At 40.4% G+C, this 22,247-nt stretch overlaps 1 protein-coding gene across 2 annotated transcripts in view; it reads right to left on the reverse strand.

The window, feature by feature from the left end:
* The window catches only part of SHROOM3 (shroom family member 3), a 136,937-nt gene that overhangs the window by 37,707 nt on the left and 76,983 nt on the right, over positions 1–22,247 (reverse strand). For both annotated transcript variants that reach the window (XM_042470082.1, XM_042470083.1), the window contains exon 2: positions 13,863–13,994. In XM_042470082.1, the coding sequence (XP_042326016.1) occupies positions 13,863–13,994 (132 nt within the window). The remainder of the gene's footprint in view (positions 1–13,862; positions 13,995–22,247) is intronic.

Here is a 22,247-nt window from a genome sequence, read left to right on the forward strand (position 1 = left end):
AAAAATGGGATTCAAGATGACTCCCCTCCCCTGCTTCACCTTTTCATTAGCAAAACAAACAAACTGCAAAATGTTTAGGGAAGAAATAAGTGGAAGGAATAAGCCAAAGTTACAATTATTTCAAAGCAATGAAAGTTAAAAATGTGCTTAACCTGCTCACAGAAATCCAAGTATAATGCTTGATTTTGTGTGCTAATTCTTGGGATCATTTGCTGTAAATTCTTTGCAAGTGCAGTGAGGTGGGAATAGTTATAGTTGTGTGTATCTAGCAATTTAATGAAAACAATCATAGTAACTTCAATCAAAGTAGAATTTAACGACAAAATCTGGACTACCAAGTATAGTCAATCCTCCACCTTTGACTTTTGCGGATTTGATAATTTGCATATTTGATAGATATGTCCTCTCTAGGTTCTCCAGTGTGACTCTATGGCCCACTTTTGCCAGAAGCTGGGTTGGAAGACCTAGAATTTCCTAGGCAGAATACTTCTTTAGACATTTGTTGGTCCTCCAACACAGACCAACATATGGCAGATGTTGACCATAGAGTTGTGCTGGAGACCTAGAGATTCTCAGAGAGGTGTTATCTGAGGTTAAAAACTAGTGTTTTTTTATTTGCAGCTTTTCCACTTTTATGGGGGGTCCTGGGTCCCTAACCTCAGCGAATGTAGAGGACCCACTGTTTAGTTTTCACCAACAACAAATGTTTCCTAGATATTCAGGTGTGCAAAATATTACTGCCCAAGATACATAATCACCCAATTTTTCTCTTCACACCAAGTTTTGTGGCAGTCTAAAGTCATAAAAGTCTTGATTATGTTTAATTCTACAAAACTACTTTGAGATATAGTTAGAAGGGACGTTATTCACTTAGCTGATATGTTGCATGAGTTTTAGTAGATCAATCTTAAAATCAACATGCATCATTTAAAATAAAATAGTTCTATAAAATAGAATTATGCTTTTACAGTATATATTTAGGTGAAGCAATAAGCACTGCCTCCAAAGGCTATTAGGCCTCAGGACTAAAACCAGGATGGGCCTACTAATACAATGAGGAGGCAAACAAAAGAAGGAACTTGATGTCCTCGATATCCTGAAATTGCACCATACTGTCTTAAACACACTCAATCTGACTTGATTTTGAAGCTAAACAGAGCTGGGGCTGGCTAGTGCTTGAATGGAAAACATCCAGGAAATACCAAACATCATTCAGACGTGTGTGTTTTTAGGATGACTATGTGAATAATCTCACCCACACATTTAGGTTTTGTTGTTCACAGTATTTTTTTTTAAAATTGGAACCACATCTGTTCTGTTGCTGTCAACGCTTATGTGGATGTATTCGAAACATGTTCAAGGCAGGCAGAGTTTTATCCCAGGTCTATTTGCACCAATTATTCACATAGCCAACAATGCATATCTTTTAGTAAGATTTTGGAGGAAAAAAACCACACAACAGGGCAATAAATCCCAGGTTAAGTGTGTTTTTTTTGGCAGCCCACCCCCCCAGCCAATTCAAAATGCATGTGAACAACAAAGATTCAACCCACATTCTACTGGGATTATTTTCACTGTCTGAATAATCTCTAGCAGAGCTAGGAAAGAATTCTGTCTGAAAGGCTGAGGAGTCATTGCCAGTCAGAATTAGCAATGCTGAGGCATATGAACCAATAATCTGACTCGATACAAGGCAGATGCTCACAGAGCTCACACACGTCGATTTACTGGATAGGTGTGTGGATTGGGTTCTTTGCCCTAGTAACCGGAACTGCTCACTGAAGCCAACAGAAGCAGCTCCCATTATCCCTCTTCTTTTCTTATATTCACTATAGTGCAAACAGATCTCTTTCCACAGTGAGTCTGTGCTGAACAGACATTTCACTTACGTGAAAAAGAAAAGGCCTCATCTTGGACAAAAGCTGGTATCTGCAGCTTTTGAAAACGCATATCTATATGAATAACAAACAAGTAAGCGAAACATTCTTGTTCAACTTCAAAACATCTTTTTGGACAATCAAAATGATTTTAGTTGATCTATCTACCCAATTAACTGATAAAATGTTGCAGCCATACATGCCATTGTGTGTGTGTGTGGGGGGGGGAAGAACCTACATAGATACATATCTTTCTCTTTCAAATAATCTCACATATTAGCACTTTATCAGTGTCTGCATACAATATGAAAAATTTATTCTGCAGAATCATAACATTCTTCAACTCAAGTAAACAAAACAGGGAAGGCAAAGCCATTATTGGATGCAATAATTTGAAACACGCCTACACTGCTTAATTCTTTATTGGGTACTGGATTCCTCATTACTTTTGCCATATGTATTCTTGGTATTTGGGGAGTGCATTGCAGAATTTTAGTTACTGGCTGTGGTTCTCAGTTGTAAATGGAAGGGCAGAAAGATAACAGATAAGTAAGGAAAGGATCTTCTGGGTCTTGAGTTGTGAAGCTAACCTCCTACAGCCTATATGCACTGCCCTTCTTCAGAACAGCCTTGATCTAGGAGGACATGGAGCAATGCCATATATATATATATATTAAAATGCAACAAACTGATGGCAATTAAAAAACAAATTTGTTATATTCTTTTCTAAACTCTGGCCCAGATTCAGTATATCCTATTTCAGTCTGCCTTTACATATTTTTGCCAACCCCACACAAAAGGGCAATAAATCATCAGCTTTTCTGAAATTGAAAGCAGCTGGAAGCTATTTGGAGAGAAAAAAAAGTCACCTGCAATTAACACAAAAGGGGGCTAGGAAAACTAACTGCATCTTTGGTTCTTATTTCTAAAATCTACATTTTGGAAGTGTGTTATCATGTGCCAGGGCTGGATTCAGGAAAAGCAGGACATAAGGAGAAATGAATAGTGCTGCTCCCCACCCCCACCCGAAGCCCACCCCCAATTGTTGCTCCTTAGTCTTACAATCCTTTGTGCCTCATTCTATCTACCTCTCCCAAAAGTTCACTTGCATCGCTCCATGTGCTACAAGAAGGAAGAATGAGGTAGTAGCACAAACCAATTACTTTCCCCAGACCCACTTTCTTGCCTCTCTTTTATGCCATTCTGCTGAAATCTCTTTGATTTACCCAAGAGCAGCAGTGTATCCCTTCCCACTGTCATCATTCTTCTGAGGGTGCATCTACACTGTAGAAATAATGCAGATTGACACCACTTTAAGTGTTGTAGCTCCATCCTATAGAATTTGGGGATCTGTAGTTTTACAAGGCCTTTAGCCTTCTCTGCCCGAGTGCTGGTCACTCACAAAACTACAAATCCTAATATTATGTAGGATGGTGTCATGAACATAAGGTGGTATGAAACTGCATTATTTCTGCAGGTACATGCACCTTGGGCCTTGGAGGTCCTTGCTATGTGTATAGGTTTATGGCAGCTCCATGCTCAATAATAACTGTGCGTCCATTCAGGCTCATGTGTGCAAGATGCAAATCTCCCACTACAGAATGGACAACAATGCTTGGGAGCATCTGATGGTAGCCTCTTGTCTCCTTTTTCAGCCACCATGCCTTTCTTAGCAGCCTGAAACATGAGCAAGGCTTCCTTTCTCTCCTCATTGCTAAACTCCAAGTTAAGGAACATTTCTTCTTGGTTTTAGTCTGTTGTTCAAGGCACAGGTGCACAGTTTTGATTTCTTTGTCCTTACAACACCACTATGAGGTAGGTAACCACTGCTTTTCCATTCAAACTAGGTTTGAGAGCGTACGCTATGGCTGAGATGCTACATCATGATTGTATAGGGTAAATCATGTATGGCACCACCCATCCAATAAATAACATTGTGCATGATATATCTGACTAGATGTCTGCTGTTTGCTCTATTGTGCAATGAGGAAGGCATAATGGCTCCTCTTGCAGTCACAGTGAATCAAATGGTACACTGAATGCATGGACAAATAGTTCTACATTGTCCAAGAATGCTCCACTGCACTGGAATTCTGTTGGTTAGTTCCAACTACAGTAGATCCATCAAATCAATTGTTGAATGATGAGTCAACGAATAGGTAAATCTCATTGATTCAGTGGTTTTACTCTAGTCAGGACAAACCAAAATGGTTATACTTGTGGGACTCCACTTACTCAACTACTGCACATCAGTAAAAGAATCACAGAATAGAGAGTTGGAAGGGGCTTCACATGTCATTGAGTCCAATCTCCTGATTGATGCAGGATCTTCAGCTAAAGTATCCCCAGCAGGTAGCTGTCCAGACAACCAAAGGAGGAAACCTACACCACCTCTCTAAGCAATTGGTTCCATTACCAAACTGGTCTTACTTTCAAAAAGGTCCTTCTAATGTTCAATCAAAATCTACCCTCCTGTAACTTCTAACTAATAGACTTGGTCCTACTCTCTGGGGCAGTAGAGAACAGGCCTGCATCCTCTCCTCTATGAAAGCCCTTAAGGTATTTAAAGAGAGCCATCATATCACCCCTCAGTCTTCTCTTCACCAAGCTGAATAAGCCCAGCTGTATCTTTTTTCACGTTTTTTTCTCCATATCTCTTATTATCCTTGTTGTCCTTCTCTAAACCTGCTTCAACTTGTCTATACCCTTCTTAACATGAGGTGCTCAGAATGGATTTAATATTCCAGATGAGGCCTGACCAGCACAGAATTCAGTAGAACTATTATTTTCCTCAACTTAAAAGCTATACGGCCTGGTACATACCTGTGAAAATCTCTGGGCTTGCGGCGGCCTTTTTTCCTGCAGAGGGAAGCCGCAGCTGCCAAACCGCGTGGCTTCCCTCTGCAGGAAAAAAAGCGGGTTCTTTTTCTGCCATGCAAGTTATGTCCGAGTGTGCCAATGGCGCACTTGTGATGTAACTGGCGTGATGCAAAGTGTGGACGATATGCATCCATTACATCATCAAGGCAGCGCTCGTGTACTCGGGGTGCCGTCATTATGCCACCGCCAGTATGTGCTAGGGTTAGGGACCATGTGATTGCTGTGTGGTCCCATAAACCTAGCACGGCACAAGCATGCTAGGCCCTTTAGTGCCATGTGTACCGTGCCTATATTTCTATAAATGCAAGCTAAAAGACCTTTTGCCTTTTTTGCTGCTGTATCACACTGCTGATTCATATTCAACTTATGATCAACAATAATCCCAAAGTAGTAGTACTGCTAAGCCATGTAACCCCCATCTTATATCTGTGGTATATATTTGGGTTTTGTGGCTTAAATGTAGAATTTTGCATTTGTCTCTGTTTAATTTTATTAATTTCTGCCCAATTTTCTAATTTATCTAGGTCCTTTTGAATTCTGTTCCTATCTTCCAGTGTGTTAGCAGTTTTATATCCTGTGCAGACACAATAAGAATTCCCTCTACCCCATAATCTATGTCACTGATAAAAAAGTTGAAGTGTGATGGTCCTAGGAAGGAACCCTCAGGCGCTCCACTTGAGACCTCCTTCCAGTTTGAAGTGCAACCATTGATGATGACTCTTTGAGCACTGTTTACAAACCAATTATAGATCCATCTGGCAGTGTTCCCATCTATTACACATTTTGTATTAGTTTTAGAAAGGCTGAAACTGCAAATAAGTGATGTGAAACTACTGGTGTATGCGTACATACATATATGGATGAGCCGAACAGGTTTCTGTCCTATAAATGAATGTAAGATCTTGGAACACTTTTTGTAAATCAAAGTGGACATGCTATTGACTAAACTGCACTGGGTTAGACATACCAGTTTGTTCACAATTCTTTCTTGGCTCCTAAAATGCACACAAAATTATCTATTTGTGGGTAGTGGGTGTTGCACAGGACCAAAGCACAAGTCTCAGTCAACATGAAGTTAAACAGAACCAACATGGATTTTCATCAGGTCAGAGTCTGGATATAAACTCTTGAAGTTCCCAGAAGACTAAGAACAGTGATTTATCTCCTATTCAGGTTCACACAATGTTATGCCACATCATCAATCTTTTTGTGTTTACATAAGTAAATGAGAGGCATGTCTGCAGTCAACTGCAATGGCCAAGGCTACAGCAATACATTCTGGGATTCTATCTGACTCACAACATTCTGTTCAAGCAAAGCAACTTCCTGTTTGTAAACTAAAGGGCCAGCAAATTACTCTCCAGCCACAGGGAAGAAGCAGCCTCAATTTTTGTCTAGGGCCGCAACCCAGGTGTCTGTCTAGGGCCGCAATCCAGGGAGCTACCTTTGCATGCCACGGAATTTGTAAAAATACAAAAGAGAGAAATTGTGACAAAATTCCATGTGAGAGAGAGACATCAAATGCCTAATACATTTTGTTGGAAACCTTTGTCTAGGGCCGTGGTCCCCAATCTTTGGTTCTCCATTTGAATTGGACTTCAGCTCCCGTAATTCCTGAGCATTGACCAAGTTTGCTTGGAGCTTCTGGGAGCTGAGTCCAAAGCAAATGTTGGGAACCACTGTTCTAGGGCACTAGAATTCAGTGCACTGATCAGCTGTTGTGAAACACAATCTTTCCACCAAATCAAATTGAGAGTTTCATTTTCATTAACAAATTGTTGTTAATATTAATAAAATCATGTATAATCATTATTTGTTATATTGTTATTACACATAAAAACTATTGAGGTTACATATGCATATACACAATTACATAATACTACTGAGCTGGTACTACCCTTCCATGGTGATAAGGTTGCATGTTCCCAAGAGGCAAGAGGCAATGCTAATGGTAGTAGTATGGCTGGTAGGGTCTCCCGTGTCAGCTTTTATTGAAGAGCCAGGGTATTGAGGGTATGCTTTGACTGAGATTTCCTGCATGGCAGCGGGTTGGACTGGATGGCCCTTGTGGTCTCTTCCAGCTCTGTTATTCTATGATTCTATGACTTATGGGAGCCACATGAATTGCACAGGGTTTTCTGGGGAAAGGAATACTCAAAGGTGGTTTGCCTCTGAAATATAGCCTACAGCACCTGGTATTCATTGGCAGTCCCCTATCCAAGTACTAACAGGCCTGACCCTGCTTAGCTTCCAACATTAGATAGGATCAGGTTCTTTTAGGGTATTTAGGACTCCCTCATTCATAGGGTCACCATAAATTGAAGTTTAACATGATGGCAGTTAACAATAACAATTATATACCTAAATGCACACATGCACCCAAACACTTTATATTTCACACACTTAATTTTTGTTGAAGAAGCAAACCCTTTCACTACATTTATCAGAAATTGTTTGGAAAATTTCTCCTCCAGTCATGATTTTCTCTTTTTCCAGGCAATGTCTGCCTTCATCAGTTTTCTATTTTGTCCAAACATTATGAGGATATAAATAAATAAACATACAAATTGTAACCTACATGATAATACAGAGGCAAAGCTAAAGCCAATGGAAAAAACAGAAGTGTAAGGCCATTTCTTTTAATAGCTCATGAATAAGGCTATAGAAATATGTCTTGGTCAAAACGTGTTAGGACTAATTTGAGGAACAAAACATCTTTATACATCCTAAGACTTAAGACATTCTTTTACATCCACTTCTTTCAGTCACATGAATGAAACTATACACACAGAGAAGAGAGTGAATTTCTGTCTGCTGCAAGTCTCATGCAGCAACAGGACGTAGCTGTATTAGCTGGTCATTGTGCTTCAGTGCACAACTAAAGTGTCTTCTGATCTGTGTCATCTTGCATTAAAATCATCAGAGAATGGTCACAGGCAAAACATGGTCCTCTGTTTCTGCAGATATTTATGCCCTCTCTAATTCAAGCATCACATGCTCAATGCTTTTGTCTAGCAAAGCAGATGTGCTGCTCTGGCAATCCAGTTCTAGCTCACTGCTGTGAACAGCATATGCAGGATTATTCAGAAAGGGCTTAACTGCACAATGTAGCTAGGATCCAAAACACTACTTTTAGGCAGACTGTAGAAAAAGAATGGATCCCAGAATGGAGAGGCAGGGGGGCTCAAGTCCTCCTGAGCTTTGCCTGAAATAGCTGCCTTGAGTTCCTGTACCAGGAGGAAGGTGGAATATAAATAAATAAATAAATAAATAAGATGATGATGATGATGATGATGATCAAATGATCAGGCACTAATGATGAGGACCATCAAGACTCCTATGTAGTTGAGCCACCAATCAAAAGTGTCTTACTTTATAGCCATCCTTTTTACTTAAAGTGTCTTATATATTTCCCCCTTTCCTTGATATATTATTTTATATTATTACTATTGTGTTGCTTTTACTGCTTTGCAAAAATATACATGCAGGTGTACAAAATTCACAATTACTTGACTACCAGTTTTGATCCACTCCCCCCCTTTAAAAACAGTTATGACTACTGGGAGATTTTGGGAGAGTTGAATCCAATCGCATATACCTTTCCTCATCTCTGCTTTTATGACCTTTTGAGGGCTTGACGTTTCCTGCTTTCTCTCTATTAGACTTGTCATTCCATACCACAAACATGTTTTCAAAGAAGTTGCTACATGGCAAGGAGGTAATTGATGTTTGAGAAAGTTAAGTCCAAATAATTTATGGATATGTGGGGACCACCTTTGTGGTTCTTTGGATCACCATTATCTGGCCTCCATTCAAAGCCATCTTTTTACACAATATAATGCAGATGTGAATAATTTCTCTGTAAGTGAACAAAAGGGTTATGGAAGCATCTCTCTGTGGAACATGTCCAGAAAAGGACAACCACGATGATCAATGATCTGCAAACCAGTCCCTGGGGAAAATGACATATGGGTATTGGGAATATTTAGCTTGGGGGGAAAAGCCTAAATACCCTAAAGGCTCCAGATCAGTGGTTCTCAACCGCTGGTCTTCCAGATGTTTTTGACTTCATCTCCCAGATTCCCTCATCATTGGCCATGCTGGCAAAGACTTCTGGGTGCTGAAGTCCAAAACAGCTACAGGATCAAAGATTGAGAACCTCTGCTCCAGATCCTGTCTGATGGTGGAAGCTAAGCAGGGTCAGCCCTGGTTAATATTTGGATGGAAGACTGCCAATGAATACCAGGTCCAAAACACATTGCAGAAATAATCCCGTTTGAGACCACTTTAACTGCCCTGGCTCAGTGCTAGGGGATCCTGGGAATTGTAGTGGTACCAGAGCCCTGGTGACACAGAAGTGGCTAAATGTTTCACAAAACTACACTTCCCAGAATTCCCTAGCATTGGCCAGGGCAGATAAAGTAGTCTCAGACTGGATTATTTCTGCAGTGTATTTTGGACCTATTACTGTAGGCTATATTTCAGAAGGACCTGACAAAACCTCCTTGCCTATGAAAACCTTATAAAATTTATGGGGTCACCATAAGTTAACAGGTGACTTGAAGGCACATACACACAGCCTGGAGAAGAGAAGACAGAGAGGTGACATGATAACTAGTACTAAATATCTTCATGTAGAAGATGGAGTAAGCTTGTGAAGCAGTGAATTTAAATTAGAAGAAAAAGATTTCAACTAAACATGGGGGGGGGGGAATTCTTTACTATAAGAGCTGTTTGACAGTGACACTGCCTTGGAGATCTTTAAACAGAGGTTGGATGGGCATCTTTCAGGAGGGTTTCAGTTATGTACTACTGCATGGAAGGGGGTGAAATACATATGCATTGTTGTCCCTTTCAGATGTAAGATTCTGTAATTCGAAGTGTATACAAATACAGTTCTCACCTAACCACAAATATCCGGCGATATTATTGAACAGGCCACTTGTTCAGGACTTGTCTGCAAAGGCAAAGATATTCGTAGCACCTGCATAAGGGAATTCTTTTCACCTTTTTTAAAATGCTTCTGCAATTCTAGTGTTGTGTGAGTATTCTTCTTCTTTTTAAAAATAAAACACAGGTACGAATGTAGATCGAGGTGTGTGTCAAGAAAGGAAACTACTCCACCCAGGCATCCTGACATCCACATACTGCCAGTATCTGCCAACACATTTAGACATGGGAAAATAAGATGTGGGGGAGGATGAGAAAGAACACATACACACAGGGCAGAACCAGGATATCCTGTGGTGGAGAGGAGGCACAGGAGGAAAAAGTGGTAAAGCATTCCTTTTATTTACCTTTTGGTTTTAAAGTCTTCTCTTATTGGCATACATTGCTGTTTTTAAGGTCATACCTTTCTTACTTTGCATCACTCATCCTAACATATCAGAAAAGTTACTTTTTAAAACAATGACTCTCATATTTCCCCTAGGAAGCCTGACTAGTGGGTCTAATTCCACCATACCTTCCTCAACATAGCTCACATTATCTTATTTTAGAAGCTAAGCATATTCCGGCCAGATTAGTGTTTGGATGGGAGACCACCAGGACTTACCAGGGATTTTCAGCCTTAGGGCTAAGAAAGAATACTGCCCAAAACCTTGTCACGATTGTCCATACTGGACTAGATGAACACAGTATAAGGCTGCTTCTTATTTTTCAAGGGATGCGGGGAAGGCACCACTTTTGCAGCTCCTTATCAGTCCACCTAGGTCTCCAGAATCTCCATTTTAAAAATCAAAATTCTAATTGATTTTAAATTATTTTTGCAGGGGTAGGCAACCTTTTTGAGCCGGGGGCCGGGTTGCTGTCCCTCAGACAACTGGGGGCCGAAGCCAAAAAATAAATAATTAAATAATTTTAAAAATGAATTAAATAAATAAATAAACCAGGACAAATGTAGGACAACATTTTCAAATGGAGGACACTTTTTTTAAAACAATGGAGGACACGCGAAAAAATTTGCTGATTTTTAAAAAAATGTTAATATAAATGCATGTTTCTGAGGCTTCTATAGACAATTTCCCCCCTTGCCTGCCGCTTGCCCCCCTTGCCTGCCTCCTCCTGATAGGCCAAAGCCCCACGCCCTCACCCGAGAGGCCAAAGGCTCCGGTAGCAATCGGCAGCAGGACCGGGCTGGGGCCGGTCCCAAGGCCTTGCCAGGCCGCATCCGGCCCGTGGGCCGTAGGTTGCCTACCCCTGCTCCATAGTATCATAAAAAGCCTAACTATAACACATGCACACACATACACAAGAACATGTACACTCAGTGCCACACAGAACTCCACACAAATACATTTGTATCCTTCCCAAAATGGTGACTGCAGGTGATGCCATACCACATCTAGACACCATTTTGGGAAGGACACAGTGAAAATGTATTTTGATACACTTTTTTTGGGGGGGGGGAGTTGGCTGAGGGGAAACAGGAGAGAAACTAGCCCTGGGCTACTAGGTAATTGCCCACTCTCGTCTAACCTATACCACACACTAAATGCAACAGAAACTACAAACAGAACATATTACAGGCAAGGATTGTTTAAATCCAGCACCTCACTAGGGAACATCTATTTTGATAGATGTTATTTCCTTTCATGATTCCCTGATGGAAGAAAGTTCATCGGCAGGGTGACAATGCTGCATCTTGCCCACAGACTGCAATCTGCAATAGCCATTAATAAAAATCTGGAAGTAGTTCATTTGCAGCTTTCTACGCAGTTCCCACTGCCAAAAAGACAAGATGTGGCTAGCCACTTTGCCAGTAAGCACCTGCCATGGGAGCAGGTGTTTACACCTGAAATAATTACTGTATTTGGATCATGTCTTGAGAACAGGTGGGTACCAATGACTCAAGTGTCAGCCAGCTGAATCACTAGCAATAATACAAAATGTTGTATTCCCTATTCCTCCTCGCTCCTTAAACAGCATCATCGAGGTTATGCTAGCAAAAGTCTTTCTTCACTGAGGGAAAAGGGGGAGGGAGGAGATAGAAGCAAAAAAGGAGTAAGAAATTTTTTTAAAAAACAGTCTTAAAAAGAAGAGGAAACTGGAAAACAACAAAGCCACACCTGGTTTTTCTTCTACCAGACAGTTTTTTCTTAGGAGCATCAGTTTCGGCAAGTCTTTTCCCAGCTATTTTTCTAAGAAGACAGTTCCAAAGAAGCATTTTCAATATTGAGATATTTTGCTCTTTATCAATGAAGCATTTGACTTGGGCAAGATCTCCTCTCTCTCTCTCAGTCTCTCTCTGGCACTGTGCTAGAGGAGTATGAATGACTGGGAAAGACGATAAAGTGGTATAATTGTCCTGACACAATCAGTGTCTTGGTTATTATGTTTTCCTCCAGAAGAGATGTGATGATATAACTGGTTATTTACACCAAGAGAATGTGGCCCAGGTATAACATAGTATCACAGCCTCCTACTTAACCAGGTTGAACCAGTTCCATATGTGAGGAGGTATGGAGGATAAGGCAATTTTTTTTTACTGTAGTCTTCTGTATTTCTCCCTCCACCAAAGTAAATCTCTTGGTAATTTGCAATAGAGTTTCAAAGTCTCAGATTCCCAAGAGTTTAACAAGAGCAAGTTACATTGACAAAAGAAGAGTTCAGTGGCACTCACTCCCGTCTTGAAGGCTATCGAACTTTATTTAACGTAAGCTTTTGTGGTGTACAGTCCAGTTTATCAGTTGCATCTGAGTAGGCTGCAGTCTTTGAAAGCTTATGTCAAATAAAGCGTGTTCAAAGCCTAAGCAATTGAACTGCTCCTCATTGTTTTTCAGCTGCAACAAACAAAAGTGACTACTCCTGTGAAAGTAAAGGTATCTGCCATGGCAGGCTTTGTACTACTCACTAATCTCTCCCCCACAGAGTTACCATATATGTTACAGGGATGACCTAGGGATCACAGTTGCAGCAGCTCTCAATGGCCTTTGTTACTCATTTTGAATTTGCTGTGGCGATAGCACAAAATTACTGCTTCTCCTTGAAATGTGCTGTGGCGATATCGACCTCCAGTAGTGGTGGTAAAGTTTCTTTAAAAGAAGCTTTAAAACATGGTGCACAGGGTGCATGGGACTTGCTTTGAAGCCCATTTGTGACCCTGGAAGCAAGAATTGGCTGCAAAAAAGACACATGTTCCCTGCATGCCTTGTTTTCACACAAAGTGCTTTTCCCTTATTGGCACAACAATATAAATGGATGGGCTGCCTGAACTGTGTTGGGAGGTGGCAATGCTGTCTTTCAACCTGCAGAATTTCCCAGCCCCAGTATACTAATTGTGGACCTGTTGATCTGACTTCCTTGCAGCTCCACTGAGCACTTTAAGAGTCTGCATTAGTTTCCCAATCCATACTAAAACACAGATATTTATTTGTCTCAAGAACATGGCTTACAGGTTGTATTGGGAACTGATTTCACTACTTCCCTATCCCAAACCAGTTCTTACTTGATTCTGTTTCGTGGACCTTGGCATCCTAGCAAAAAACCCAAACTAGATCCCACAAATCTTAAATCTTCACACAATGCTTTACACAAAATGGAGACTGGTTATTCCATGAATACTTACAGCCCAAAATGTGACATAGGAAATCAAAGGAAAACAGAGGCAGTAAAGAAAGCAGGAAGAGTGTGTGTTTATTCATAAATATAACAAAAGAATAAATACATGTAAGATGAGGTTGCAGACTTGGTTACTGGAAACTCTTTCATCTCAATCCTTTCTCATTTATGTCTCCCAGATGTCCGTATAATGCCCTACTACAAGATCTATACAACCAAAACAAAAGAAACAACCCTGCAAAAAACCTTATTTATGGTTGTTATTGTGTGTCTTCAAGTTGTTTCTGACATATGGTGACCCTATCACAAGGTTTTCTTTGTTCAGAAGGGGGGGGGTTACTTTGCCTTCCACTGAAGCTGAGAGAGTGTGACTTGCCCAGGTCACCCATTAAGTTTCCACGGTAGAGTAGGGATTTGAACCCTGGTCTCCATAGTTATAGTACAATGCTCAAACCACTAAACTATGCTGGTTCATATTTATTTAGAGAGATTGGGTCAAACGCATACAAGAAGCATAAGTAGAGCTGAGTTTGAGTTTCTCCTCACCTGTTCTTTAACCGTAGTTTAACTCCACCCGACCATGTTGTTTTGTTGCATTGCAAGTCAGATCTGAGACATTCTGAACTGAGGGAATGGGAAGCAGTAATGTCAGTATGGTCCTTTGTTGCCAGTGTATCTCTGTGAAAAAAGAAAAAGAAAAATCCATAGATGATTGAGGATGTGTGTGCATTCACACTTCCAGAAGGAATATTTGGGTTAAAATGGTACTTCTCTTTTATAACAAAATGCATTGGAGAGTACAGTGATAAACTAATGTAATAGAAGGTTGCATTACAGAAAGCAAAATGCCAATTTCTTGACAATTAGAAGGGACTGTTTTGTTCTTTTACTTCCAGTTGCTGCATTGCTGGATGTTTGGGGGAGGGGGCACTAGAAAGGGTGTATGGAGGGGCTGCACTGGTTCCCAGTCTCCACAGAGTCATCTACTGCAACTTTGAAGGAAGCAGAACAAAACATCCACATAATGAATACAAAGAAGCAGAATACACAACCAGGCAGGATTCAAGAGATTTGAAACAATATTGTCCAAAAGGCTTGTAATACAGAGTGCAATCCTATGTATGTCTACTCAGTAGATGGGAACAATACGCAGAAGAACCACATAAAAAAGAGAAAATATGACAGATTCATTTAAGTTAGAACCATTTGAAGAAGAACCTATAATTTCAGAAAGTGAAGTGGAAGCTGCACTCAGGGCACTTGAGAGAAATAAATCACCAGGAACAGATGATATACCAACAGAACTGCTCAACATTTCAAAGAGAGAATATACTCAGGTTCTAACTAAACTCTGTTAACAAACATGGCAAATAAAATAATAGCGCACAGTTTGGAAATGCTCAATATATATTCCAAGCCCCAAGAAAAAGGACACCAAGGAATGCGGTAACCACTGGAGCATTACATTCATCTCCCATGCAAGCAAGGTGATGCTCAATATTCTACATCAAAGAATTTTACCATACATGAAGAGAGAAATGTCAGATGTGGGTTCAAGAAAGAAAGAGGCCAGAGGGATCATATTGCAAACATATATGGAATAATGGAGCACACTTAAGCATTTCAGAAGAAATGCTTTCTAGATTACAGCAAAGCTTTTGATTGTGTAGATTATGAACAATTATAGATCGCTCTTTTTTAAAAAATAGGTGTGCCACAACATTTGACTGTTGTAATATGTGATATATGATATACTCAGGACAACAGGAATCCATCAGGACAGAATAACTGAGAAAAGGAATGATTTCCAATTGGCAAGGGGGTCAGGCAAGGCTGTATTTAATCACCCTGTCTGCTTGTATGCTGAACATACATAAAGCAGGAGTACAGTCAGAAGATGGAGGCATGAAAATGAGAGGAAGGAACATCAACAATTTAAAATATGCAGATGACACCATACTACTAGAAGAAAATATAGGTGCTGTGTGTGTCTGTGTTTGAATGACAAGCTGTGAGAAACTGTGGTTAGTACTCAGTGCATAATGCTTAATGACATTATGGGGGGAGCATTGTTAGGTCTCAGGTTTTGGTCCTGAAAAAGTTCTGGGCTGGGACAATCCTGAACTGGCAACCCTAGCTTGATCTCACATTTGTTTATGCAGAAGCAAGTTCAGATGTGTTGATACTCAAGTAAAATTCCCTAAGAAAAAAAAACTCAGAAAGCTGCCTCATTCAGGTTCAGAATGTACATCCACTTATCCATGTACTGTCTACTCTAACTGGCAGTACTACTGCAGAGTATCAGACAGAAATGGTCTTTCTTACTGCTTGTGTTCTCATTTTAACTGGAGATGTCAGGGATTGAAATTGGGGCTATCAGTATATATGTATGTGCTGTACCAATAGCCTCAGTTGTACTCCTTCTTCATGCAAAGGACTGGAGCTCTGATCATGAGAATATTTCAGAAAAAAACTCAACACAACAAAGTATGAGTTATCAATTAAAATCACCTTTGAAAAATAAATTGCAAAATTGATCCTGTAACAATCTGTATAAAAAGTAGATTTGCATCAATTGGGACAACTGCATGTTAAAATCTGATCTCTGTTATACACCACTATTGCATTAGCTGTTGATTAGGAAATGGATTTAGTAAAGCACAAAAGACAAACCTGTTTTGTCCGTTAACACAAAAACACCTACACCCTACAACTATAGCACCTGTAACTGTACAATATCTATTTGGTACTATGAGTACTTACTGATGTTGAATTCAGACCTTATACTCAATGTCAAAAGCTTATCTCTCAAATGTACACATGCAGCCTGCATAATGGTTTCAACAAAGAAAAATGCTTGTGTTAACTGGACTGCGGGGGAGGAGGGAAGACATTACTAAAACCCATTAGAGTGCTTCCTTTTCTCCAGCAGTGAGGACATGTCAACGGAATAATAATATATGAACAATTTGCTCCCACTTTATGGGAAGTGGATAATTTTTCCTAGCAAAGCAAGAATCTGGCAACACCCACACATGCGCAAGCACAACCCTCTAGGACAATCAGAAGTGGTATAGGGTGTTCCTTATGCTGCAGAGTAAAAATAGCTATATATTAATAGTCATTGTTTGTATTTTACTTCTAAATGATATAAGTAGTGTAATGACAATCATTGTCATTATCACTATTAGCACTACCATCAATACTACATTTTCCTAACTTATTCAGCTACAACCCCCAGGGAGCAGGGCCACATCTGGAGGACATCACATGACATCACACACACACACACACACACACACACACACACATTCTCCTCAACTTTGCTTCCTGAATCTGCTCTCCCTAGAGAGGTTTCAAAAAGCAAACAGAAGGAAAGGGCATAGTCACCATGTTTCTTTATTAATCTAGTTTGCCTATGGAGAAGTGTTTTCTCTAGGATGTTCTAGGTTCTTCAGCACAACTCTATGATCAACTTCTGCCAGAGTTGTGCTGGAGGGCCTAGAGATTCCCAGAAAGAACATATTAATCAAAATTGCAAATAATCAAATCCTCAAAAGTCAAAGCCGCAAATGTGGAGGGCCAACTGTTTTCTCAAACAGGCCAAATAGGGAGAGATACTCCTACAAGCATCCTTCAAATACTGAGATCTCAAGCGATTTAGGTCTCTGACCGTCATGATAAGCATTTTGAATTCAGATTGGAAATACTGGTAGTCAATTCACATGTTTGCTCAGAACCATGAAAACCAAGAAGATCTGGCATCTACTTCATATCAGGACCTAGAGCTTTTTAAAAGTTATTTTTTGTACTACATCTGCCAGAGCCCTTCAGCCAACACAATCATTTGTCATGCTAAATGGGGATTCTAGGAGTTGCAATCTAAGAACGGTAATTTTCCAAAGCTCTACCAGGATCACACTATTTGTACACTTAGCCAATGGGTGGGAATCATGATGCCTACAGGTCTGCAGCTGCCAGCAGTCCTTGTGAGTACAGTTTATGTTGAGGTGCTAGGAGGTTACATTCAATAATATTCTGAGAACTACATGATTCTTTTCACTGACCTAACCCAGTATTATCTACTCTCAACTAGCATCAGCTGTTCAGGACTACAGACAGCTTTCCTTTCCAAACCCATCAACTTTACACTTTTTAATTTAAGATGCCAGAGATCAAAGCTGGCATCTTTAACATACAACATGGACATTTTCTAGATACCCTTATCCCTGAACCTGATATACTGTACTACAGTACTGAGGTAAATGGGATTCTGTGACTGCAGCTACTGAAGACCATCTTCTCCTACAACTGGGATGGACTACGTGCAGCCTTCCAGATGTTATTAAACTTCAGCTTTGCAGTCCAACATTGAAAAAGACCACACTTTGCCCACACCTGTCTTATAGTGGTGGTTTTCATGTAGTTTAACTTTAAAGTGACAGTATTCATTCAATGATAACAAAGGAAGTAACTAGGAAAGTGCTACTCTTTCATGAGGCCTGACTCTGCCTTATGGTAGAGCAGACCTTTAACCTCCTCATGGAGAGCTCCAGATAATGATCCCAAGAGACTTCAGACCACAGCTCAATAAAAATAAAAAATACTGTCCTGTGATAATATTGGCCATTGCCATCAGAAGAAGGGAGATATTCTGCAGTGATGAGAGACTGTGTTGAAGAGTCCAGGTTCCTGCTTTTCTAAGGAGGCTGAAGATGTGGGGAAGTGGAAGAATGAGGGGGGAAAAAGAAAACATAAACCTGCGTGAGAGGAAAATGTTCTGTCCTTTCATCCCTGTCAAGCCCAGAGAAGAAAAAGGTGCTGCTGACAGAGTTCTGGCATGATTGTTCTATGTTTAGTGAGCTTAGGGCTCAAGCCGCATTGCCATCCAGTGAGGCTTTGGGATGCTTCAGATAGCTGAGATTCCACTGCAATGAGGGAAAGAAAGGGCAGCCTTCTGTGTGAGCACCAAGAACCCTCCCTCCCCTCATGCTCGCTCTTCCCCATCAAACCCCCACGTGCCAGGCAAGAATTTTAAGCTGTTGCAATGCAGCTGAGGCACTGCTAGCGAAGGACCGCTGCAGCACTTTCACCTACTAGAGGGGAGAATTTCTGCGCCTGAATGACACTCTTGCACAAACCTGCTTCCGTATGTCACGGCTGTACTCTAAATCCGTCCTTAGCCGCTTGCCCTTTCCTCTAAATCCCACCCCCCTTGGCTTTTCCCTCTGCATTTGTCACTTCTCTCTACTTAAGCTGAAAAGGACCCTTTCACTTATCAGTTCTTCTCAGGCTTGTCCAGCTATCTTTACAGCAAATCTGTTCAGGATCCTTTCATAGAATCATAAAGTTGGAAGACCTCAAGGCCCATCCAGACCAACACCCTGCTATGCAAGAATACACAAATGAAACATCCCCAACAGACAGGCATCCCGCCTCTGTTTGAAAACCTCCAAAGAAGGAAATTCCACCACACACCAAGGAAGTGTTTTCCACTGTTGAACAGCTGTTACTGTCAGGATGTTCTTCCTACTGTTTAAGTGAAATCTCTTTTCTTGTAGTTTGCATCCACTGCTCTGCATCTGAGTCTCTGGAGCAACAGGAAACAAGCTTTCTCCATTTCCAATATGACATTCCTTCAAGTATTTAAACACGGCTATCCTGTGACCTGAGAGCCAGTGTGGTGTAGTGGTTTGAATATTGGATTATGACTCTGGGAGACCAGGGTTTGATTCTCACTTCACCATGGAAAACCATTTGGTGACTTTGGGCAAGTCACAATCTCTCAGCCTCAGAGGAAGGGAATGGCAAACCCCTTCTGAAGAAACTTGTCAAGAAAACCCCATGATGGGGATATGACCCTTAGGGTCACTGTAAGTCAGAAATGAAATACAAGGCACTATCAACAACTATCATGTCACCTCTGAACATTCTCTTGCCCAGGCCAAATATACTCAGCTCCTTAAATATCTTCTTTGAAATGAATAAGAGAGCCCCCTTCCCAGATAATAAGAAAACAATCAGAAGACCAGCATAACTTTTGGACTGCAACTACTTCCAAACTGCAGCCAATATGGTCACTGGTGATGTTGGCTGGGCCATTCTGGGAACAGTAGTCCCCATAGTTACTTTCCCCAAGTTCTAAACCAGTACAACAGAGTGATTATGAGAAGACGTGCACTATGAGCCAGTCCCACACTTTAATTTAATTATGAAATCACTGAGTAGTTCTTGGAAAAGCCAGACACAACTGTGACCAAGGGAGAAGAATGCAGAACTGGACCAGGGAAGGACTGCGCTAGAACCCTTGCTTCAAACTGTAACATTAAGTAGCCTTAGGCAAGAGACTAACCCTGCCAACCTCTTCTACTTCACGGGGTTGTTATGAGGATAAAATGAGATAATCCTGTATGTGTTTCACTGTACTCCCTGGAGCAAGGGTAGGGTTTTTTGTCCCCTTTTAAACACTAAACCTCCCATCTCTAGCCTGTAATATGGGGATAATAATGTTTGTCTAGATTACAAGGCTATTGTAGGGATTAGTGTGATAATGGACCTGCATGGCATAGGGGCTGCTTCTCCTTGTATAAACCTACTGTCTACTAAGGATCTGTTTCGAACACCACTTTTCCATTGCTTCCCAAAGGAAGCACTTTTCCTAACTAGGGCCTGTCCTGTTGTGGTTCTACAATTTGGAAACAGGCTCCTATAAAAGGTCCGTCAATCCTACTTCTTGTTTATCTTACAAGAGGAGAGCAAGACCCACATGCTGAAAAGGACCTTTGGCAGTTGATATAAAAGATCTCCGCTTAGTCTTCTGTTTCCACAAGTATTTAAAAAGAGATTAACTTAGCTGAATTATACTGTTTTGTTGCTCCTGGAGAGCCAGTGTAGTGTATTGGTTTGAGCATTGGACTACAACTCTGGAGAACGGAGCTGAAAATCATGGCTCAGTCACATAAATCCACTGGGTGACCTTGGCCAAGTCAAACTCTTTCCCCCTTAGAGGAGAGCAATGGCAAAACCCCTCTGAACAGACCTTGCCAAGAAAACCCTGTGACAGATTCACCTTAGGGTTGCCATGAGTCAGGAATGACTTGAAGGCACACAACAACAATTGGTACTCGATGTATCTTTAAGCCATTGCAAAAAGCAAGGTATAAGTATATCAAACAAATGAAATGAAGCAGTGAATGATTAGGTAAGAGATAGAGATGTAGTACTAGTAGGAAGATGAGAATAATTATAATAATGATGATGATGACGACAACAGTGACTGGCCCATGAACATCCAGGAAAATGTCATGAGGATGACAGATTTCCATGGCCCATTGCTTCAGTCCTTCTAGATGAATCTGTTGGCTTTCCCTATTTTCTCTTTTTGAGGATTTAATAACACTACTGGCAAACCACAGCGTAACTTGAACCAAAGCTCAATCCTTCTAATAACCCACTGTGTGAATTGTACAAAGCATCACATTGGAATAGGCTCTTTCCACAATACACAACTTTTTTGTTTACTCATTAGAGCCAAGATAACATCACTTATGTCTTAAACAAGATTTAGTACTGATGATGATCTTGATAACAAATACTGGAAAAAAAAGTTCTCGTTTTAATTGTCCAACACAATTTATTTAAATGCTAGTTTTGTTCTCTGCCTGGCATTAGGTATTGGATGGAATGCGGAATAATAAGTAGCTTACGTGCCAAGACTACAAGTAATTAGACTAATATTAAGAGTGATTAGAGGGCAGGTAATTAGAACCTGCATTTGTAGCATAAAGAAAAAGATGGATGAAGGAACATTTCCAAAGCAATGCAGCAATCTCTGGAATGTACCACAAATGCTTTTGAAAGTATGCTGGGATATCACATGACATCACAGGCCAGTGTCACCTAAATCTTGTCAGGTGGATGAATTCTAGTCTGGTAATGCAACTATCACCGTACTCACTCCATCTACTGGGCATGGAGTCTTCTATTTAAAATGCTTGATATTTCCAAATATTTTCTTTTTAGAAAAATGATCAGGCTATTCAACCAAGTAAACTTAGTGGTGCATCATGAGCACCATACCGCATTTCCCCCTGTGTGGTTTTACAGGGAGGAGGAATCTGTCGGTGAATATATGCTTCATTACAGTACCACATATTAAACACTACCAATATACGTACTGTAGACATGGAAATACCACCTTGAAAGGGCTTTGTTTCTAAAATGCAGTATATATGTATTTTTTTAAAAAAATTAAAAAGAGTAGTGTCCTTTTAGGAAAATGTAAAGGGAGATGTTTAGATGCAGTACATCAGTGCTCCAGCAAACACAGTGCTGTACGATGCATCCATGGGACTTTCGCTTACCCAGTCCCAATATATATATATATATATATTTCAATATTATCCGCAGTTTCATATTTCCACGTTATATCCAGGAATATATATTAAACAGATATGAGGGTGTATTGTATACCTTGAAATGTTTAGAAACCCACAAGATAGATCAAAGGTCATCCAGATTTTTTGAACTGCAACTCCTAAAAGTCCCAGCTAGATAGCCAATGGCAAGAAGTTAAGTGACTTCTTCACCAATGAGACAGCGTGTGTAGAAAGTGAGCAATGAACTGGAAAACCACACGCTTCAAATCTCATCTCTAGTCTACGTCAAGATATGTGGATAACCATACTAACCCTAAATTACTGAACTGCCATAAGGACTGCTGACATATTTAACACACGTAGAATACTCAGGGAACATTTATGATAAGTCATACCATTATATTTATTATCATTTTTACACTAAACTCTATTCCTAGAGACTATTTGAAAGAAACTAGGCTCTTTTCATTTAGGGAAAAATACATCTATTTGGTAGTGGGTAATTTCTAATCTTCGAGAACACTTGATATTTATGCTGTTACTAATTATTAGG

Source organism: Sceloporus undulatus, chromosome 5 (assembly GCF_019175285.1).
Source record: "Sceloporus undulatus isolate JIND9_A2432 ecotype Alabama chromosome 5, SceUnd_v1.1, whole genome shotgun sequence".
Taxonomy (NCBI): domain Eukaryota; kingdom Metazoa; phylum Chordata; class Lepidosauria; order Squamata; family Phrynosomatidae; genus Sceloporus; species Sceloporus undulatus.